Source organism: Rhinopithecus bieti, unplaced genomic scaffold (assembly GCF_001698545.2).
Source record: "Rhinopithecus bieti isolate Rb0 unplaced genomic scaffold, ASM169854v2 scaffold_41913, whole genome shotgun sequence".
Classification (NCBI taxonomy): domain Eukaryota; kingdom Metazoa; phylum Chordata; class Mammalia; order Primates; family Cercopithecidae; genus Rhinopithecus; species Rhinopithecus bieti.
The window spans coordinates 4,961,730-4,983,789 of NW_016818964.1; the positions used below are offsets into that span (position 1 = coordinate 4,961,730).

At 37.3% G+C, this 22,060-nt stretch overlaps 1 protein-coding gene across 1 annotated transcript in view; it reads right to left on the reverse strand.

Annotated features, from left to right (window-relative positions):
- Nucleotides 1–22,060, reverse strand: part of ATG2B (autophagy related 2B) — an 83,015-nt gene that overhangs the window by 6,921 nt on the left and 54,034 nt on the right. Inside the window, 13 exon segments of the mRNA XM_017857928.1 lie at nt 1,476–1,625; nt 2,258–2,412; nt 2,635–2,756; nt 3,416–3,498; nt 3,835–3,904; nt 7,141–7,348; nt 7,664–7,742; nt 13,373–13,474; nt 14,436–14,630; nt 15,868–15,976; nt 16,942–17,168; nt 18,064–18,266; nt 20,723–20,864. Of these exon segments, the coding sequence (XP_017713417.1) occupies nt 1,476–1,625; nt 2,258–2,412; nt 2,635–2,756; nt 3,416–3,498; nt 3,835–3,904; nt 7,141–7,348; nt 7,664–7,742; nt 13,373–13,474; nt 14,436–14,630; nt 15,868–15,976; nt 16,942–17,168; nt 18,064–18,266; nt 20,723–20,864 (1,845 nt within the window).

Sequence of the window (22,060 nt, forward strand, 5' to 3'; positions counted from 1 at the left end):
CAAATACCCAGTTCCAATCCTGGCTCCACTCCCTTCTCACTGTGGTACTTGGGGGAGGCCACTGTCTGGTGGAACCCATTTCCTCATCTGTAAATTAGAAATATCGCCTATCTCTAATGGCGATTATCATACATTTGGCACAAAGTAAGCACACATTTATTTTAAAATTAATATAGATTCAATTAGGCAACCATTTCACAAGTTGCTAAATATCAAACTGCTATTACATCTTACTGCCCACTGCCCTTACTAACCCCAATGTCTGTTTCACAGATCTAATTTTAACCTATTGATAGCTGGCCCAATTCTGACATCTATAGGAGCAAGTCTGACTGGTAATTATCTCTTTATTCTCCCCAGTAAATCTTTTTTTCCAAGCTGACCATTGGTCTTACCTTTATTTATCCACTAATACATTTCTTGGGGCCCTACCTTCGTGGACTTCCTGCCGTTTGGGACCACAGAGGCTACTTTTCTCAAGTAAAAGACCGTCCTAGGCACGTCTGACTGTTGTTAGAATATGACTGAGAAAAATATCTTTCATGAAATCCTAAAACACAAATCATAAGTCAAATGACCTCAAACTCCCTTATGTCATATTAAAAGAATGTCAAAAGAGTATGCCAAGGAATGACCCTGACAACACCCAGAAAAAAAAAAACAGAGTTCGCTGGCACAGCTGTGTCAGAGAGCAATTCAGCAATGCTTAATAAATCTCAAGATTCCAACAGTTACTCCCCAGTTGCACCCTAAATAATTTATTGTACACATGAACAAAAAGACAGTTAAATGAGCACTCCCCATAGTGGTGTTTTAGGGGAAAAAATGGAAACTGAATGTCCCCCAATAGGAAAATAAATAAATTATGATATATTCATATAGTGAAATACCATAAAACTGTTGAAATTAGACCTACATGGATTAAGATTAATATGGATCTGTCTTGAAAGAAATAAGTTGCAGAATGAGACACGTAACACCATTTATGGAAACTTTTAAAATATAAACACTAGTATGTTTTGCTTATGAATACATACTTATATAATAAAACTATATAAAAACATATGTTCCATGTTCAGCATAGTGAAGGCATGACAATAGGATCAGGGTGGGAGATTCATCTGAAAAGCTCTAGTTCTTAAGCACATCTGAAGTAAGCAGGGCAGAGCATAAATGTGTTAAACCTAGACAGCGAACACATGGCATTTGTTTCTATCACTCCCTGAGTGCTTCTGCAGGTGAAGAGAGAGAATCCGTCCACCCACACAATCACCAGTCTTCCTGCAAGCCTACTGGTCCCAGACTGGCCCTTTTCCATCACCTCACACAGATATGGGCACATGTTATTAGCAGCAGTTGCCATTCCGCTCCCAGGGATTTCTACAGAATAAATTTAAGCCATTAAATGCTCTTTACGTGAAAGTTGGGAAAGCACAAAGATGGGTTCTGATGTGTCCACCCAAGTATTCAATTACCTCTTTCACAACACTGTAGGCCTTGGCCACACCTTCCCTCAGGTCTACTGGCTGGTGGGCTAACCGGTGATGAGGAAACCTTTTGGTCTTCTTGGGCTCGATAGAAAGGGTACCAGGAGACACCATATCATAAGCAGTCTCTGCAGCTGCCTGGATCATTTTGTCAAAAGGAAGAAATGAATTAGAAGAAAGTCTGAAGAGTTAGGGACCAGCAGAGCACTTCCTACAGGGAGTGAGGAAGAGGAGAGGAACTCATAAGCCCTAATGAAGACACTTCTGCGTATCCGAATTCTTTACCACAAGAATTGATGACTTTTATAGCAAGAACATAAAAGTATAAATTAAGAACTAACACCTGGATTGAGGTAAATTTTTAGCCCCTCCTCTGTTCACTGAGAACACTCAATATTTCCACATCAGTCTATGGAGCTTAATACTTACTAGAAGGACCTTCAATACTTCTGTTTAATCTACAACACCTTCTTCAAACTTAGCTATGATCCTTTCATACAAATATGGTGAAATAAATCCTCTGCTAACTTAATGTTTACAATTTACCTGAAACATGCAAACAAATCTGACACTGTATTCCACTGCTTTATTCTAATTATTTAACACTAAACATTTAAGCAATAAAACAAGCATGACATTAAATCATTACAAATAAAGTATCTACTCACAACATTTTGTATATTTTCGCAGTATTGTTTTAAAAACAAAAAGACCCAACCATTTCACAATGGCTCTTTTTGGATAGACTAAGGCAGTCTAAGGAAAGATACCTGTATGGTTTGAACCATTCTGTTTGTGAGTTCTAGAGCAGCCATTGCTGTCGAGGTACCAAAGGAAGCAGCGCCTCTCTGAAACCCTCTGACAATGCGGCCGTCCTTCCGGTACTGCTCTATTGGGAGCCAGACCAAGTCCTTTAGGCCTTGTACTAGAACAGTGAACACAAAATCAACATCAGTGCCAGAGTTCAGACCTTTCAATCATTCTAAGCCTGGCGTTTTTAACTCCTAAAACTGAAGGTAAAGTTTTGTGTGTACGAGTACACATGTGAGTTTTCTAGACTGATGGTCCTCACATAAATTCTCAAAGGGTAAGAATTACTGATCTGAAAAAATAACTTATCTTTTGATTAAAAAAAAAGAAAACTCACCTAATTGTACTAGTGAATGCATAGGTCCAACACCGCCCAGGATTCCAGGCAGCTGGTTCTTCTTAATGTCATTAAGCCACTCAGTGATTGCATATGAGAATAATTTGTCAACACCTAGTAAACTAGAGCAAATGATTATTAGTATGTCAAAAGGAGAAATACATTTACAGACATAGGTTTGAGGGTTTTTACTTAAAATCTACAAATTATAAGGACAAATATTACAGATGCTTCAAAATAGCAAAACATTTTCAAAACAGAAAGAAATATAAATCATGCATTTAACTCACAACCTGAATTTCTCTAAATATACATATACATACACACACACACACACATATATATAAAATCCAATTCTAATGTTAATAATTTCTACAAGACTCAGGTAAGAGTGTGTCTTCCCACTGTTCTTATTTCTTGAACATCTCAGGCTTTGGCATAGGATTAACCCAAAGTTTCTAAATTGCCAATAATTGCTACTAAGAACCACTACTACCTTGTGAACTTCCAATCTTTTCACTGAATAAGCTAATTTACAACCTTAGAAAATTACTTAAAATATCCTAAACTATAACTGTTTTTTTCAAATATTACTCTTTTCAAACTACTTCTAATCCCTCAGAATAGAAATCAGTGCCTAAATCTGTAAGAGTCCTCTAAAAATGAGCTCTCTAAAATACTATAATATTGTGTATGCTTGCTAAGAAAACTCAGTTTTTAAATTTGTTGGAAACTAACTTTGGTAACTTCACTTAAAGCTTCACATAGTAAATTCACTTACCCATGTCGATAGGAAAGCCTCTTGAGCTTTAGTTCAGAGCAGTTTAACTGAGCCAGACCAATCAAAATCCCAGCTAGCGTACCCTTCAAAATTAAAAAAGGCCAAATTAACCTGCAAATTAAGAGACTCAACATCTAAAATCATTGTTATTTTGAAAGTCAAAGCAGTAGTCATTATTGATACTAAAACACTTAAAATATTTACAGCAAAAATATATATTTTACAATACATATGACCCAATTTATACCAAGTTTTACTCATGGGACTTGAGTATTTACATTAAAACAATTAAATTTAAAACCTTGCACTTCATTTCAAACATATATATAAACTATGACAAAGCAAAGTTAAATATAAAAACGAGTTCATTAAAGAAACATAAGATAATTTTGTAGAGTATATTCATAGAGTTTCCCAACCTGATCCATTGATACATGTTTGCCATGATAATCAAGTCGAATGGGAACTTCTGACGTGAATCTAAATTCTCTGAAGATAAAGGAAGGAGGGGAGTTATTTACATTTACAATTACTAATAGGTGAAATTAGATATACATTAATTTGTTCAATTGGAGAATAAAAACAAAACCACAAAATTAATCATGTAAATATCTTAAGAACTAAATAAAAGAGAAAGTCTTTTAGCTCTATCTTTTCTTAATATAACAATTAAACAGATGTTAATCGTTCATATATTATTATATTTGCGTTTCTCACAAAAAGCTTTTCTTAGTTATGTCTGTTTATTTTGTGGGAAAATAAAAATAAAAAAAGAATACAAAAATAAAATGTAATAGAAAACTTTTCTCAGTTTATGAAATAATGTACACTTACAAAAAAATTTATTCTTACATATATTCTCAATTCATTCAAAGAACAAATTAATAAAAGCAACCCTCAAGATTAAACCAGACAGTCATTACCAAGAAATAAAAAGAGAAAGCCTAAGGAATTATTTTGACTATCTGGTGAAGAAGTGCTAGCAATCCTGGNAAAGAGAAAGTCTTTTAGCTCTATCTTTTCTTAATATAACAATTAAACAGATGTTAATCGTTCATATATTATTATATTTGCGTTTCTCACAAAAAGCTTTTCTTAGTTATGTCTGTTTATTTTGTGGGAAAATAAAATAAAAAAAGAATACAAAATAAAATGTAATAGAAAACTTTTCTCAGTTTATGAAATAATGTACACTTACAAAAAAATTTATTCTTACATATATTCTCAATTCATTCAAAGAACAAATTAATAAAAGCAACCCTCAAGATTAAACCAGACAGTCATTACCAAGAAATAAAAGAGAAAGCCTAAGGAATTATTTTGACTATCTGGTGAAGAAGTGCTAGCAATCCTGGCATGAACCCCAGGTTCATCTATGAGATGCAACTGTGGACCAGTCACTTAAACTCTCCGCTGCTCAGTCTTCAGAAATTGTTAAAATGCCACCTACATTGTTAAATGTTGTGAGAATCCTTGAAACTAACGCTTCTAAGTAAACAGAATATTGACAAGCAGATACAGGGAACAGTGTGAGAATGAAATTATAATTATACAGCTATCCCTTGATTTCTGAAGGGGACTGCTTCCAGGGTCCTTATGGATATCAAACCCCTTGATGTTCAAGTCCCTTATATACAATGGGATAGTATTTGCATATATGCCACACATATCCTCTCATATACTCTAAATCATTTCTAGATTACTTATAATACCTAATACAACATAAATGCTGTGCAAATCGTTCTTGTATTTTTAATTTGTATTATTTTTATTGTCATTTTTCATTAATATTTTGGTTGACTCTCAGATGTGGAATTTGTAGATATAGAGGGCTGGTTGTATACTGATGATACACATCTAACAAAATGATCTGGCTTCCAAAAGTTGGCTGCAAACAATGTTTGGAACTTGAAACACAGTTTTCCCACAGAATTAATGTTGGTGGTTACATCCTAAGCCATCTCACCAAAGTCCACTTCGCCTACAACAAAATGGAGATGCTATATTTACACCCATCACTACAAGAAGTCTCAGACCTCAGGTCACGCCCATCCCCTGAATACTCAGCTCCATTTGGCTGTCTGGCCAGTACCCTCTCAATACGCTCCTTTCTCACTCTTTTTTTTCTCCATGGCATGTATTAATAGGACAAACCATTTATTTTAATTATTTGTAATCTCAATTTGTAAACTCAAATATTTTCTCTACTTTGCTCATTTGTGCCTAGATCAAAACCTGGCATACAGTTAAAGTGCTCAATAAATATTTGTAAAATGAATAAATGTTTGGAGGAAGGGGGCTCTCATGACGTCACTAAAAACTGTACTGGATTTTCTGGATTGGGGATAAGAAGATCTGTGTTCTAGTTGTTCCTTGGCCACTAACTGTGGTCTTAACCAAGTCAACTCATCTCTCTGGGCATTCATTTACTCATTTGTAAGGTGTGTAATTTAGACTATGGCACTGATTAGGAGTCTTTGAGAGTACAAATGAAAATCTATAAGCTATTCTCAATATTTTAAATAGTCTAATGGAAAAAATAAACATTTACTTAAGTAAGTATAGGGCTTGTGTACTTTTTAAATGTAAATATATGAGCAACCCAACTTCCTTTGGGCTAAAAAAAAAAAGAAAAGGCAAAATTCTTTGCTTTCAGGCCCATGTTTACAAAATCAAATTGGCAGTTTATAAATGTGACTAATAAAATAAGAATGCAAATTACCACTTAAGATATCTGTTTTTGTAAAAATAAAAGGATCAATGTAGGAAACTAATTTTAAAAGGTCCTTCCTTTGGTGGTGGAAAGATTTAGAACCACCAGAAATCATCTATTCCAAGATCTTTCCAATTATCATATTCCATTTTTTCTACCTATTTTTATCACTATGCAAAATATTTAAAACGTGACAACCCTTCCAAGTAGTAATACTGCTGACTTTGGCCCATACCTGAAGTCTAACTTCAGAACCTAGAGAGAAAGAAATCAGGAACCTGGGATGTGTGAGAAAGCAGCACAGAAAATCAGGGAAGATGTAACTGTTCCTCATAACAAGGGGGCACTGATCTTCAATCCCTTCTCTTTCCCATAGGGCCAAGCCACCATCCCTACCATCAAGGGCTCGAAAAGAAAGAAGATGAGAAGAATGAACAGGTCTGGAGATGAGGAAACTGCAGTGTGCTGTGTTCGAGCTGGCCCAGCCGCTGGGCAGCAGTCACAGCTGACGGCAGCAGCACTGGGGACCTGGATCCCCCAATAGTGCCCACTGAGCGGGGAGGGAAGGGTCAGGAAAGACACACAACGACTGGGAAGGGCTGACAGAGAAAACAGGTAGAAAATCCCCACAAAGGAAAAGACAGACAGGTATAGCCAGGTTGAGATACGTAAAGGAAAAAAAGCAAAAGGATGATATCCTATTGGTCTGGTACAAACACGCCATAACACTGCTGGAAAGAGGGGACAGAGGAGAAAAAGAAGAAAGAAGCTAGAAGAAAAGGAAATTCCTGCCAGGGAATCGAAAGAGAGATGAATTTTGAACCAGGTTACTATGTGCAAATAAGGGGGATGCAATTAGATGGGGACCACATACAGATAAATACACCAGCTGATGATTTGGCAGTGCAAAGAAAAGCTGATGGAACCTCACAATTACGAGCACACACACATCACAGAACAATCTTCAAAAGTCTAAAATAACTTCATTTGTTATTAAAACTAAATGAGTTACCTAAAAAACACAGGCTGATCCCTAAAAGATGCTTCTTCAGCAGAGAAGTTCTTCTCTTCCGTGCCATTCACCACTTCCACTGAATTGGCACTATCATTCTGGGAAGGTTGTTTTGGCCCAGGGAAAGAAAGAACTAGATTTGGCTCCTTTGAGGTACTCAAATGCCTTGGCAAACTGCAGGTGACATCAGCTCCAGGAGACTTCTTAACTGAAAATGTAATGTGCATGTTTGAAAAATTAGATATGCTTCTTCTGAGCAACCATTTAAATCAATCTTGATCTAATTTGTTTTCCTACATTTTATTTAATCAAAATACGATTCTTGCTACAGAGAAAATTTGCTTTCACCTTTTAAATTATTACTTTTATATAAACAGCATTTGCAAAATCAACAAAATAAACACAGAACACATTTACATAAGTGGGAATAAATATTGTAAGTACAGTCTCAAAAAAGCCTCATAACAATGAAAATCAATCCGAGTACTTGGTACAGCCTTTTCAAACTCTACCTATTTAATACCTTCTGGATCTGGAGTCATTTGAAGCTCTACTTCTGTAGAAAGACTTGTGAAGAAATCCTTCAGGAAGAACAAGGCATCCTAAAATTAACAGATGTAATTTTAACTAAGGAAGAAAAAAATCACCTATTTCTAAAACTATGAAACAAAGCATCTTAAACTCATATATTTTACTCATTGTTCAAATAGAGCTACAATTGACTGAATCCTTTCTCTATGCCAGTCATTATTCCTCTTCTTCCCCCGACCACATACACGCACACACAGATACACACTTCCCTTTTTATTCTCATAACTCTACGAGGATATTAATTTATAGGTATGAAAATTGAGAGACAGAAGTTAAAGATTACAAAGGTAAAAAGGACTAAATCAAAGTACATTTGAGTTTTCTTAGAAATGGAGCACTCTCACTCTTGGCACTAGCTCTCATTCTGCATTGTGGTGATAATATTATCAACAATCATGTGCTGGACATTTTTTTTTTTTTTTTTTTTTGAGGCGGAGTCTGGCTTTGTTGCACAGGCTGGATTCTGGCTGTTGCCCAGGCTGGAGGGCAGTGGCGCGATCTCAGCTCATTGCAAGCTCCGCCTCCCGGGTTTATGCCATTCTCCTGCCTCAGCCTCCCGAGTAGCTGCCACTACAGGCGCCCGCCACCACGCACGGCTAATTTTTTGCATTTTCAGTAGAGACGGGGTTTCACCATGTGTACACTTTTAAGTGTCTTCAAAGTTCCAAATGACTTACTTCTGCTTTTATCATACATTATATTGCCTTAATCCATTTCATCATTGAACATGATATTCAAAATAATCAAAATAATCCATTCAGTATGGTCTCTCCTGAAATTACATAATTACAAACAAAAACTGCATGGCTCCATCTTCACATTGTATGTACATGCCATATTTGCCCATTATTGGCAGCTTCGTTTTGCCTATCTCACTCAAACTGACAAATATATCTTCAAGGACGTATTTGTATACATGCCTGAGCCTGATCTTATTCTTTCCTTTCATTAAAAAAAATCCTAAACTGGCTGGGTGCGGTGTTCACACCTGTAATCCCAACACTTTGGGAGGCTGAGGCACGCAGGCATGCCATTGTTATGCTTTACATATATATTCATGCATGTATTTTATATATTTTTCCACTATATGCATTTAATATATATAATTCCTATTACACCAAATATTACATGTTTACAGTTTAACAGCACACAAAATACTATTATTTGGCCACTAGATGGTGATATTTTAATGCCATAAATGGTGGGACTCCATGATTATCTTCAAAAAACAGCAAATTTTCAGGTATCAATTTGCTCTTTAAGAAAAAAAAGGGGGGGAACCAAAGAGACAACAGTTTCTACACATTTTTCACCACAAATGCACAAAACAACAGATAAAGAGATGCTAATCACCAGCTTTTTAAAATGTTCTCAAAATTTTTTGATTTTAGTATATATGCTAAACTCTTTACAAATCAGTAAGATCAACAACTCAATTTTATTTTATTTTATTTTATTTTATTTTACAGATGGGGGTCTCGCTCTGTCACCCAGACTGGAGTACAATAGTGTGATCATGGCTCACTGCAGCCTCCACCTCCTGAGTTCAAGTGATCCTCCCACCTCAGCCTCCTGAGAAGCTGGGAATACAGGCAGGCACCACCATGCCTGGCTAATTTTTTTTCTATTTTTTGTAGAAACAAGATCTCACTATGTTGCCCAGGCTGATCTTGAACTTCTAGGCTCACGCAATCCTCTTGCCTTGGCCTCCCAAAGTGGTGGGATTACAGGCATGAGTAACCCGCATCCGACCCAACCAACCCAATTTTAAAACTAGCAAGACACAGACACTTCACAAACATGAAAGAAAATACACAAATGGCTAATACGCACATAAAAAGATGCTCAGCATCACCTGTTATCAGGGAGATTCCATTTAAAACCACAGTGTACACAAAGCATACCAGCTCAAATTTAAAAAACAACAATACCAAGTTTGGCAAGGCTATGAAGCAGCCGCAGCTCTCATGGTTATTGGTGGGAATGTGCAATGCAGCAGCCACTGTGAAGAGCTGTTTGGCAGCTTCTTAAGACAGCTCAGCATACACCTATCTTATGACCCAGAAATTCTACTCTTACATGTGTATTTATTCAACCAAGATAAATGAAAACGTATGCCCATAAAAAGACTTCTACATAAATTTCCTAACAGCTTTATTCCTGAGACCCAATACCATGGAGGAACCTCAATGTGAACCAGCAGGTAAACAGATGAACTGTGGTATATCCACAGCGAAATCCTACTCAGCAATAAAAATGAATGTGGATACATGCTACAACATGGATGGATCTCAAAGACTTAAGGGTAAGTACAGGAAGTCAAGTACAATTCCATTTACATGAAGTTGCAGAACAGGAGACAACTAATCTATGGTGACCAAAAGATCAGTCAGTAGTCACTTTGGGATGGTGAAGATGAGCTACGAAGGGACATGAGTGGAGTCTTCAGGGTAAGGAAAATGTTTTATATCTCAATTGGGGTAGTAGCTTCTCAAGTGTGTAAATCTGTGAAACCTCCACTGAACACTTAAAAGCTGTGCATTTTAGTATATGTAAATTATACCGCAATGCAATCAATTTTTTAAAACTTTAAAAAATTGTTTATGCTAAACTTTGACTGTAAAATATGTCTAGTTTGAAGATCCTATGATACATGATATTAATACTGCACTATGACTTACAGTGTTAAAAGAATTCCTTTTAATGTCACAATCAAGGAAGCAATGATGACGAAAAACACAATTGTGCAAACTGGTGCTCTGTATTCATCCTATACAGCCTGGGTTGAGCACTTACTTATCTTATTTAGCAGAATGGTCTCCCAGTCCCAGTCCACAATCAGAATAAAGCTTTTGGTACCTTTACAAAAATCTTCACCTGCCTAGCTCCACTGCACTCCTTAAGATTCACCTTGAATGTCACCACCTCCAGAAAGCCTTTCCTGAGCATCCCTCACCCTTCCAAACTCCCAGTCTAGGTTAAGAGCCGTCTTCTGGTCAGGCATACCATCCCATGCCTATCTGTATCACTTGCACTCAATCACAGCACATCAAAACTATCTCTTTATGTCAGTCTTCTATAAAGAGATCCTTGAAGATAGAGATGTCTTATTCATCTTTGTATCCGCAGCATCCTAGCATAAAACCTAGGACAAGGTAGGTATTCACCAAATGGTTTTGAATGAATTGATACACTTTCTCTGCAGAGTTCCCGGCAGTACAAAACTAAAATGGACAACAGGCTAGCAGAGTCAGGAAATCTGGCCCCCTTCCTATTTTGAATCTCAAACTGCCTAGTTGTATGACCTCCATCATCCACTTATCCACCAGATGGGACTTATTCCGTCTGCAATGCTTATTGCCTGCCCTATGGGAACATTGAGCTTTGGAAGCCGTTGCACTTAACTTCAATAGCAATGCAGCTTTTTCCAAAACATGAAAGAATAATGTGTTGCTTTCATACTTCACATGATTCAATTGAGTAAGTGGGGATGTACTTGGTTAGAAAAATAATACTCAAAGCATTATCATTCACCAACTGATTTGTTTTCACAAGAAAAAATAAACAAAAATATTTGGTTTTCTACTCAGATGACCATTTACTATCCCAAAATATGGTATAGCAATCTTAAAAGAGGCAAACTAAAAAGAATTTTTGTGTTAGGTGATATAGCTCATTAACACTTACATATTTGTAGTGTGGCTTTTTTCCTAGCTTTTATGTCTTAATGAATTATTTCTCATTCTTCCTCAGGATAGTCATAAAATTTATTTCCCTGATGGTTCTAAGATTAGTAACTCCCCACTTTAAAATCATAATGCCTTATAGTTCTAAATAAGAAATTATGTTCAATATTAAATTAAAAAGTCTATTAAGGAAAATCAGGGTGGGCACAGTGGCTTATGCCTATAATTCCAGCACTTTGGGAGGCCAAGGTGAGACGATTACTTGAGCCCAGGAGTTCAAGACCAGTCTGGGCAACATAATGGGACCATGTCTCTACAAAAAAATAAAAATAGAAAATTAGCTGGACATGGTGGTATGCATCTGTAATCCCAGCTATTCAGGAGTCTGAGGCGGGAGGATCGTTTGAGCCCAGGAGGTCAAGGCTACAGAGAGCCATGATCTCCACTCCAGCCTGGGTGACAGAGTGAGACACTGTCGGGGGGAAAAAAAAAGAAAGAAAATTGGGTATCCTAAGTTTGGTAAAGTCATGCCAGAAAGATGTATCTTAACCCAAAGTCTTGTTCACACTGGTGATTTCCACAGATCAATTTTCCCACAAACATTTCATTGTATTTCCACTAGACCAATCAATATACGGATAAATTTAGTTAAAGTGTGGATATCAAAATATCTTCTTTTCATAATGATAAAACATAAACCTAAAGTACTGACTGGCAAGTCTAATCTAGCTCAGAGGCTATAAGTATTAATGTAGAGCTATGCTAAGCTTCTGTGTACTTCACAGTACATTTTCTCTAAGATAGTGCCTACTTTTTGTTTATAAATACTATTTTAAGCTCATTCTTGAAATATTTGTTACATGCTTTTATTCAAGTTTTATTTAAACAACTAATGAACATTATTCAATCAGTAGTATTTAAGCAAATTAATAACATCCACTCCACAAATACTTCGAAACCTGAGCTCATATCAACACAATTTCTGTCAAGAGGGTTTTGTTATTTCAAAGCAGATTAGTTAAAAACTCCATTTATGTTCTGCAGTTATCATATGCTATGTTATTATTAAATAACAACAGTTAACATTACTGATCCCTAATCTAGTGTGTCAGGCACCCAGCTAATGTTTTTCACACACTGACTTATTTAAACTTCATTTTAAAAGCATTATGATACACGTATTACTACTTCTCCCATTTTATCAATGAAGGAACTAAGCCTTGGAGGTGTTAAGTAACTTACCCAAAGCCATACAACTTAGTAAAAGCTACAGAACTAAGACTGGAACCCAGGTCTGACTCCAAACCCATGCTTCTCACCATGATATTACTATACCTTGGCTAAGCATCCTATTTTCATACACCTTGGGAAAAAGTTTCTGGAAGAGGTACCAGCTATGTTTTAAACAGCTCTCTGGGTCAAAGCAAAGTCCAGAATTTGTTGGAATGCCTGCTAGAATATGGGAAAGTGGATTTCACTGTGCCCAATCCCAATTTTTTTTTAGGGAAAGTCTAAATCTCTGTTGTTTCTGACTTCTTTATGTATACCAATTTACTCATTTCTCATTTTGCCCAGCACAGAAAGAATTCTCTTCCAGATGCTTCAATGAAGACAGAGCAGCATTCAATTCTTCAGGGAATCCTCTAATACGCTCTGAAAATATATGCATATCTGAACTGGGAGTACAGTACTTAAGGATTAGAGAACAAGAAGCAGGCATTAAGGTCTACATCACACCATGAGTAGGAGACTGGGGAATAACATCTAATGATGTTTACTCACCCACAGTTCAGATTCCAAACATCTAATGAATTTGCCCTATTCTTTATCAGAAGTTTGCTTTAAGTATGTAACCGCCATAAAAGTTCAATAATGATAAACATCGCAATTCCCTTATTCTGAACATGCAGTCTATATCTAACTGTAACAGCAGTTATCACGCTCATGCTACAAACCTGGTCAATATTGAGGCGGAGCGGCATCAGCGACACTCTCAAGCAGCACTCCTGTGGGGACCTGCCAGATTCTGGACACACGTGTAAGGCTTTCACTGTCAACTACAAGGCAAGAAAGAGAATAGCATTTTTCTACAATAATATGATGACCTTCTTCTCTTTAAAATGAGAAAAAAAAGAAAATTCCTATTCCTATACTGTATGAGAAAAGAGGAATTGTTCACCCTCTTTTCTTAAAAGACTGAATCAAACATTTTTGGGTCACATGCCCCTATCAATAATCTGATTAAAGGCTGGGCACGATGGCTCATGGCGGTAATCTCAACACCTTGGGAGGCCAAGGTGGGAGGATTACATGAGTTCAGGAGTTCCAGACCAGCCTGTGAAACATACAAAAACCCCATCTCCACAAAAAAACAAAAAATTAGCCAGGCATAGTAGTGCATGCCTGTAGTCCCAGCTACTCAAGAGGTTGAATGGGAGGAAGTTTGAGCCCAGGAGGTCGAGGCTGCATTGAGCCATGATCTGCACTCCAGCCTGGGTTACTGGAGTGAGACACTGTCGGGGGCGGTGGGGGAAGGGGAACTGCTTAAAGATATAGACTCTCTTTAGAGGAAAAATTGCAAATGGATAATGTTGTACTTAGTAACAGGAGTTTACTGAAATCCTGAAGCTAACCATGGGCCCATATTCCAAAATCAAATTCTATGAAGGACCTCCAAAGTCCTGAATGAATCATTTCTACCTTACCAAGATGTAGAGTGTTAGAAATCTGGAACACCTTCAGCAATACTACATATTTTGTATAGATCACTAGGGACTTCTAGTTTTCCTCAGATATCAATTTATTAGCAATTAGAGTTAATGGACCCTAGAAGTGACATACAAAATAACTTTTTAAACATAAAACTTTAAGCAATACATTCAAATTCAAAAGGGATTTTCCACATTAAAATGAGAAAAGATATCTAGTAATTTTCCCTACTCTAACTCTCCTGCAGTTAGATATAATAAAAACACGTTTCCAAAACTAACATAACAAAACAATGAGGTTAACTCTTACCATGTTGGAGTGAGCTTTTCGAGGCATTTCTTTACTACAATACAGGTATAAAAATTTATTCATTTGTGATGTTGCCAAACGATCTCGAATCTCAAGATCCTGAACAATGAACACCTGCCGGGAGACCGGGTGTTCTGAGAGGCTGGAATCACAGTCAGGTTTGCATGGGGGGTAGACTTCATGCTGAAACTTCACCTTAACAGATAAGGAGAACGAACGTGGAACAATTCTTTACATTTTATTAAATTGTATTTTCTCTTTAAAATGCTAAATATCACTCATCTTTCCTTTGAATTCTACCTCAGCTTATGATTCCACCTTCAAAAAAATCAACAACATGACATTCCTTCACTTGTTCACTCATTTATTAATCTACAGTGCTCCCTGCTTGTCCAAGGTTTCGCTTTACACAGTCTGTTACCCATGGTCAACTGAGGTCCAAAAATATTACAGTATTTTGAGACCAAGAGAAACACCTTTTACATAACTTTTATTGTAGTATACTGTTATAACTGTTCTATTTTATGATTCATTATTGTTGTTAATCTCTTACTGTGCCTAACTTAGAAATTAAACTTTCTTAGGTATGTATAAATACGAAAAAACACAGTATACATTAAGTTCAGTACTATCTGCAGTTTCAGGCATCCACTGAGACTATTACCATGTATGCCTGTGGATAAGGGGGACTATGTGGACCCTACCATACACAGAGAAGCTTGACTAATATTTCTTATTTGACCTTGGTAAAATCCCTTATTTCCAAGGAAAATTCTCAGTAGGAATAAGACATAAAATTATTATCTTGCATACCTATGAAATTGCTTTAGAATGAATCAGCAGAGGCAGGGTTCAAGTTCCAAAAGGAGGCACAGATATGATTAACTACATGGAATTGTCATCACTACAATATTGCTATGCTAACTATCCTAAAATATGACACTTGGTACAATCTCAGACAAGCTGGTAGAATTAAATGCATGTGATGCCATCAGTGGTCTGGCCTTACTGGTCTCTAGTCATTCACAAAGGACCTGCCAGATGCACTGTCCAAACACAGGCTTTCCCAGACAGATGCTCTAGGGCGGCATCTCCTCAGTCTGACCCTACCTCAGACTTCCTGAATCAGAAACTCTGGGGTGGAGTCCAGAAACCTGTGTTTTAATAAGCCCTCCAGGGGATTCTGAGCTTGCTCAACTCTGAGAACCAGTGCTCTACAGGTAGCCCATGCAAACAAAAATAAAAGAAAAACACCTCAGTCTTCTTAGAACATTTGAGAATGAAAAAGAGGTAAGAGTTTTATACAAGATCCTTGCACTTTTCCAATCCAAAGGGTTGGGACTTAAGGCTCAAGACTACATGGTGGGGGATAACAAAAGAACCCCTGCAATGTCCTACTTAAGTGGATTTTTCCTTTCAAATGCCATCTTACCTTGCTGAGCTGTATTTCCATTAAAAAGTCATGGTTCCTTCCTTTCCCCCCACATACTGTATTACGTCCATGTCTTGTGGGTGTGTGAGAAGGCGAACTGTGCGGACTACTAAAATGAGCAACAACCAAAAAAACCCTTTTGTTAAAGGAATATTCAAAGAAAGTCAATGAATCACATTAAGGAAAACGATAAGATGAAAGACAAAGTAAGAGTACAGAGCTATCAGAACACTGCCACAAATTACTAGAAACCAAAACCGTATCTTCTTTACTCTGGAGACATTGAAAACACACACATTTTATTATTGTCATTAGAGTAATCATCTGCTTGCTAAATACTCAAAACTACCAGAAAAGCTAATCATGATGCTGGGATCCATATCACAGGATACACTTAGAAATAAGACCTCCTTATGAGCTTCTTGTTACTTTGGAAACCCTTTATAGTCAGAGCACAAGTCCTTGGAATCCCAACTAATACACAAAATAATTATAGTAAAGTTCGATGTGTTTTAAAATCACTTTTAAGTAGAAAAAGTTGCTGAACCATTGTGTCAAATGTTACTGCTCCATGCAGCCTCCATGCCATGCCCCACCTCAAAAAGGAAGTCTGTCCCCTACACAGATTCTGTCCACCTGATTCTCTCCCAGTGACCGGCACAATGACCACTGACTCTCTGCTCAGTGCCCTGCTGGATGCTGGGGACAGGGTATGCCCGGGCCTCGCCTCCTGACACACTTCCTGCATTTCACTGCCCTCTGTCACTCACATGACTCACAGGACTTACTTATTTTTGTGAAGTAAATACATGGTAGATACCTGAAAATTTCTGCTGAATGAAAATGACAAAAGTCAACATTTTAGTAAAAATACGAATAATACAAATAAGTTCACAATTGGAAAACTGTAAGAGTGACATTTAAATTACAGTTTTTAATACTACTTTATTAATAATTCTTAAAACGATAAATTCTATTTTTTTCCCTCTAAAGGGGAAATGGAAAATTCTATTTATTTTTCTATGAAAAGAATATATTGGCCTGCCAAATAAACTTATATAGTAATGAACTTACATATAACTTTTAGCCGGAGAAGTGGGAGGGACTGTTCCAAAATCCTTTCCTCCATAAAGATGCCAGACAAGAGAGACCTCCTTCACCACATAGCGAATCACAGGAATGGGAAAGTGTAAGGGGGCTTTGCTCGTATCGGTCTTCTTAATGGGCAGACTGAAATAATTGTCTCTTATCACAATTGCATCATCAACCATGATTTTTATAACTGGTTCCTCTTCCTTCTCCTAAAATAAACAAACAGGTAACACATACTCTCTTTTCTAATTAGAAACAACTGATTATGCTGCGCATCTCAAGGGGCATTCTTGCTTCTACATTCTTTTTAATAATTCCAATATATAAAATAACGTGCTCGTTACTGACATTAGTCATCACAAAGATATTCTGCCTCATTAACCATAAAATAAACTCTCTTTGTTCTACGTAAACCACTCCACAAGGATTTTTTATGGTTTACAATTCTGCTTTCACTACTTGTTTGATAATAAAAAAACAAAAATTTACTGTGTGGGTATTTTTTTTTTGTTTAAAGTCAATACTGCAAACCAAAAGTTAACAAATTTCAACATATAGATGATATTACCATGTTTTTAATAACAGGTTTATCCTGAGTTTGATTGTTTGGATTTTTAAAAATTTAACCAGAAGGTTCTCAGAACTTAGTAGACAAATACAGTCACCAACTGGACAATTCCTGGAAAGTTTCCAAATACACACACACACACCCCTATATCTACACAAACACACCCCAACCATCAGCCTTCACACAAACCACATCTTATCTTTTCCAATTCTTGGACTAGCAATTCTGTGCAGCAGATCCTTCTGCCATTTAATTTCATGATTCTTGAAGAGTCATCTTACTACATAAAAAATCTGGAGTTCAATAATCTCTGTTGGAAATTTTGCAAATAACATTCTTCTCTGAGTCTCTAGATGTGTCACAGAAATAGTAAAGTACAGTAACCATTTACAAACTGTCAATAGTATATTAAAAAAACAAAGTAATTCTGAACTATAAAGAATTGACAAAATCAACAGAATTTTCTCCAGGTACCCCTTTGGTCAATCCAATTTGTAACACCATTCAAGACTTCAATAATGTTATTAATTTATTACCTGCATGGTTGCTTTTGGTGCAAAAAGAATGCAAAAGTCATCATTCTCAGTGGGTACGCCTGTCATTGCATCACTGATGAAATGGTGAGAGAATGAGGCATAGGTGGGGCCGGGCTCCTGGGATACATTCCCACTCTCATCAGGAAACAGGAAGAGGTCTGAACAACATGGCTCCTGAATTTGAGATTTTTCATCCAAAACACCTAGATAAAAAGATTACAACATTTTGGCACACTTTGAAATATCAACAACAAGCATTTTAACCATGTGTCAGATATATGTTGTGTGCTTTTATCTGCAATATCTCATTTATTTCTTAAAATAAGTCTATGAATCTGAGGCTTAAAGACAGCTTAAGTAACATGAACCAAAACACCTCAGCAAGAGTCAGAAATACATCAAAAACCACTAATAGGTTTTCTAACCTAATAGGTTTTAAAGGCCAGGCATGGGGGCTCACGCCTGTAATCCCAGCACTTTAGGAGGCTGAGGTGGGTGGATCGCCTGAGGTCAGGAGTTAAGAGACCAGCCTAGCCAACATGATGAAACCCCGTTTCTACTAAAAATACAAAATTTAGCTGGGCATGGTGGTGCACACCTGCAGTCCCAGCGACCTGGGAGGCTGAAGTAGCAGAATCGTTTGAACCCGGGAGGCGGAGGTTGCAGTAAGCTGACATCACACCACTGTAGTCCAGCCTGGGTGACAGAGCAAGACCTTGTCAAAAAAAAAAAAACCCTAATAAAAAGATTAATGATAAATTTGAAATGGCAATGTCATAAAGACAGTTTCCTCTCAGTTAGTTGGCGTTGGGGAAGCTCAGTACTTCAGCAGTTGCTAGTTAGCGTTGAGTGGAGTTTTGCTTTAGCCAGGATTTCACCTTTGACAATTCTGTCCTATGGGCGGAGCTCTGGAAGAAACTTCTTGGACAATATTACAATGGGAGGGGAAACTGGTTACATTTAGCAGAGCCTTGCTGAGGGGAAAGAAGAGTAGCTGTTGAGCAAGCATTAGGTGGCAGAGGAGACAGCGATTCAAGTAAGAAAAGACGACCACTTCCTGGGGCCTGGGACACCCAAACTGGACACCTAATCTTAGGCAGCTATCGCAAAAGATTACACATGCACCAAAATCTGTATGTCAACATATATTTTAATATGTTTATATTACATATTAAGAGTCACTCATACTCATTCTTTCCCCATTCATTCATTAAAACCAAACACTGTGATGGGGCTGAGAACACTAAGCTGAATCAAGATACATTTTGGCTTCAAGAGATTCACAGATTAGATTTCAAATTCTTCTACAGCAGTACCTCAGAATTACTCATCCTTACAGGTACCCAGGGCCTAGTACAGAATCTTGTATATTGAAGCCACCCAGTAAATAAACACTAAATATTCCTTCCCATGTAATTAAGGTAGCTGCTAATATATCTACATATATATATACACACACAAATATAATATAAATACATATATAAATTTATTTATTTATTTATTTATTTTTGAGACAGAATCTTGCTCTATTACCCGGGCTGGAGTGCAGTGGCACAATCTTGGCTCACTGCAACCTCCGTCTCCTGGGTTCAGGTGATCTTCCCACCCCACTTAAGCCTCCGAAGTATCTGGGCCTACAGGTGCCTGCCAACACACCCCACATCGAGCTATTTTCTTTTTTTAATTGGAGACATGGGTTTCACCATGTTGGCCAGGCTAGTCTCAAACTCCTGAGTTCAAGTGATCCACCTGCCTCAGCCTCCCAAAGTGCTAGGATTACAGGCATGAGCCACTGTGCCCAGCCTAGCTGCTAATATTTATTACAAATATTGTAGTACACAGAACACTAGAAGTCCCAGTTCGCTTCCTTAGTTCTAATTTATCCTAAATTAGCAAGAAAGCAACAGTTAACACTAGACTTTTAAAACACCATGAAATAATTTTTTAACTAAGATTTCCCAAAATATACACATAGCTATGACCATTCAATTAGAAAAAAATACTGTTGAAATAGAGGCTTTAAAATGTTTACCTGCTTCCATTTGGCTTTCAAGGATCTCGAATCACCTGGGTCCCTCTTTGCTTATCCAACTTTATTATCTAATTCTTTTCAGCAAGAAGGGAACTTTTGTTTCAGTAACAGCCCGAATATCATGGCTAAACAACTGAGGCTCATGCATGCCTTTGTCTGTGTTCTGTTGATGTTAGTGACCTTGCCAAGATTACCTTCTCCTCCCTCTTTACCTACCTAAATCCCATCCACTTATAAAAAGCCAAGCCATCTTACTTTACTAAAGTCTAATAAAATTATCCCAATCCTTTCCGAACAGCAGAGGATATACCACATTTGAAGTGTTTTCTTACATCATTTATCAATCGGTCTAAGTATTGGCACCAGTCTTGTGACCATTTGTTTTACTAGGCTACAAGCTACCAGAAAACATAAGCTCTGTCTTCTACTCCCTCTGTATCCCCGACACCATCCTGGCCAGAGTTACCTACTTATTGGACACTGAGCAGACACAAGCTGAATGATTAACAGATATCTATAAAAACTCATATGCATCTTTAATAAGTGACTTATTAAGTTTATGAGAACACAAATAATGTAAGCCCCAACATTAACATCAGTGCTCCCTGAGAAGAGTCCTGGTCTTACCATTTGCCTGCGGTTTTACTGACAAGGTGGCTTGTTGCATGTCAATCTCCTCCATAGCATCACTCATCAGATCTCTTAACATTTGTTGATCTGCTTCAGGAAGTACTGGACCACGTGAGGATGATCGACCACTGGAATCTACCTACAGACAAAAAACCTAATTAAAAATAACTGAAAATGCTCTTAAGAAGCAAACTACTTACATTTATTTTTATCCCAGAAACACTGTACAAAAACATCAGAAATAGAAACCTACTCACTTTTCTATGCCCAGCAGCAGTTATATCTCAAGTTTTTAGTATTATCACCCTAACAGATACTGGCAAAGAGCAACAAATGTGTCATCACCTCAAAGTGAGCACAGTGAATTGGGATCTTGAAGAGGCAATGCATTTGAAAACAGGGAAGGTGAACAAACTGCAATAAAGCTGGGAAAGGGGATAACTAAATAAGTTTGATCTCCTCAACTCTGATGGTTGCACTGACTTTCATCCCTTTGACATAAAGTCCCTGTAGGTTGAAGCCTCATTTCTTGGACACCTAACAACAGTAGGGGAAACAAACAGCAGCGGAAAGCTACTAAATGGTGATTCAGAGTTCAGTTCCAACACCCATACCTAACCATTTTGGTTAGTGAACTGTAAATTCATTAAACCCAGATTGTGCTTTTTATATGTGAGTATGACTCTAAAATAGCAAGTTCCAAGCTGAAAGGCATAATTTAAAATAAGAAGAATTTTTTTAAAAGGGAATAAACAGTAGGAGGGGTGCCATAAATCACCTTATCATGAGAATACAGCAGGAACAAGGAGTCACAAACAGAAATGTAACACAAATAAAGTGTAAAATAATCCTGAACAAAAGAAAACAAACACAATGCCAGTCAGGCATTTACTAGAGTACATAACAGAGGCTCTAGAACATAAAGGGACTGAGAATTCTGTTCATAAGAGAGACCACAAAGAATAACACTGAAAAAGAAAAAATGCTAAACAAACTGGACATTCTTCAATTTGGACATAAGAGAAGTTAGAAAGGTGATACTTGGGGCAGAAAAGTGCATTGAACTAGATACCAAAATATCCGGGTTTGCTGCTGTTTCTGCTGTTCATTAGGGCAATCATCTAAATTCTCTGGGTCTTATTAATCATTAACCTCTCTATCTCACCAGGTCATCATGAAAGGAAAAGGGAGTCATATATGAGAAAGTACAGGCCGGGCGCGGTGGCTCAAGCCTGTAATCCCAGCACTTTGGGAGGCCGAGACGGGCGGATCACGAGGTCAGGAGATCGAGACCATCCTGGCTAACACGGTGAACCCCCGTCTCTACTAAAAATA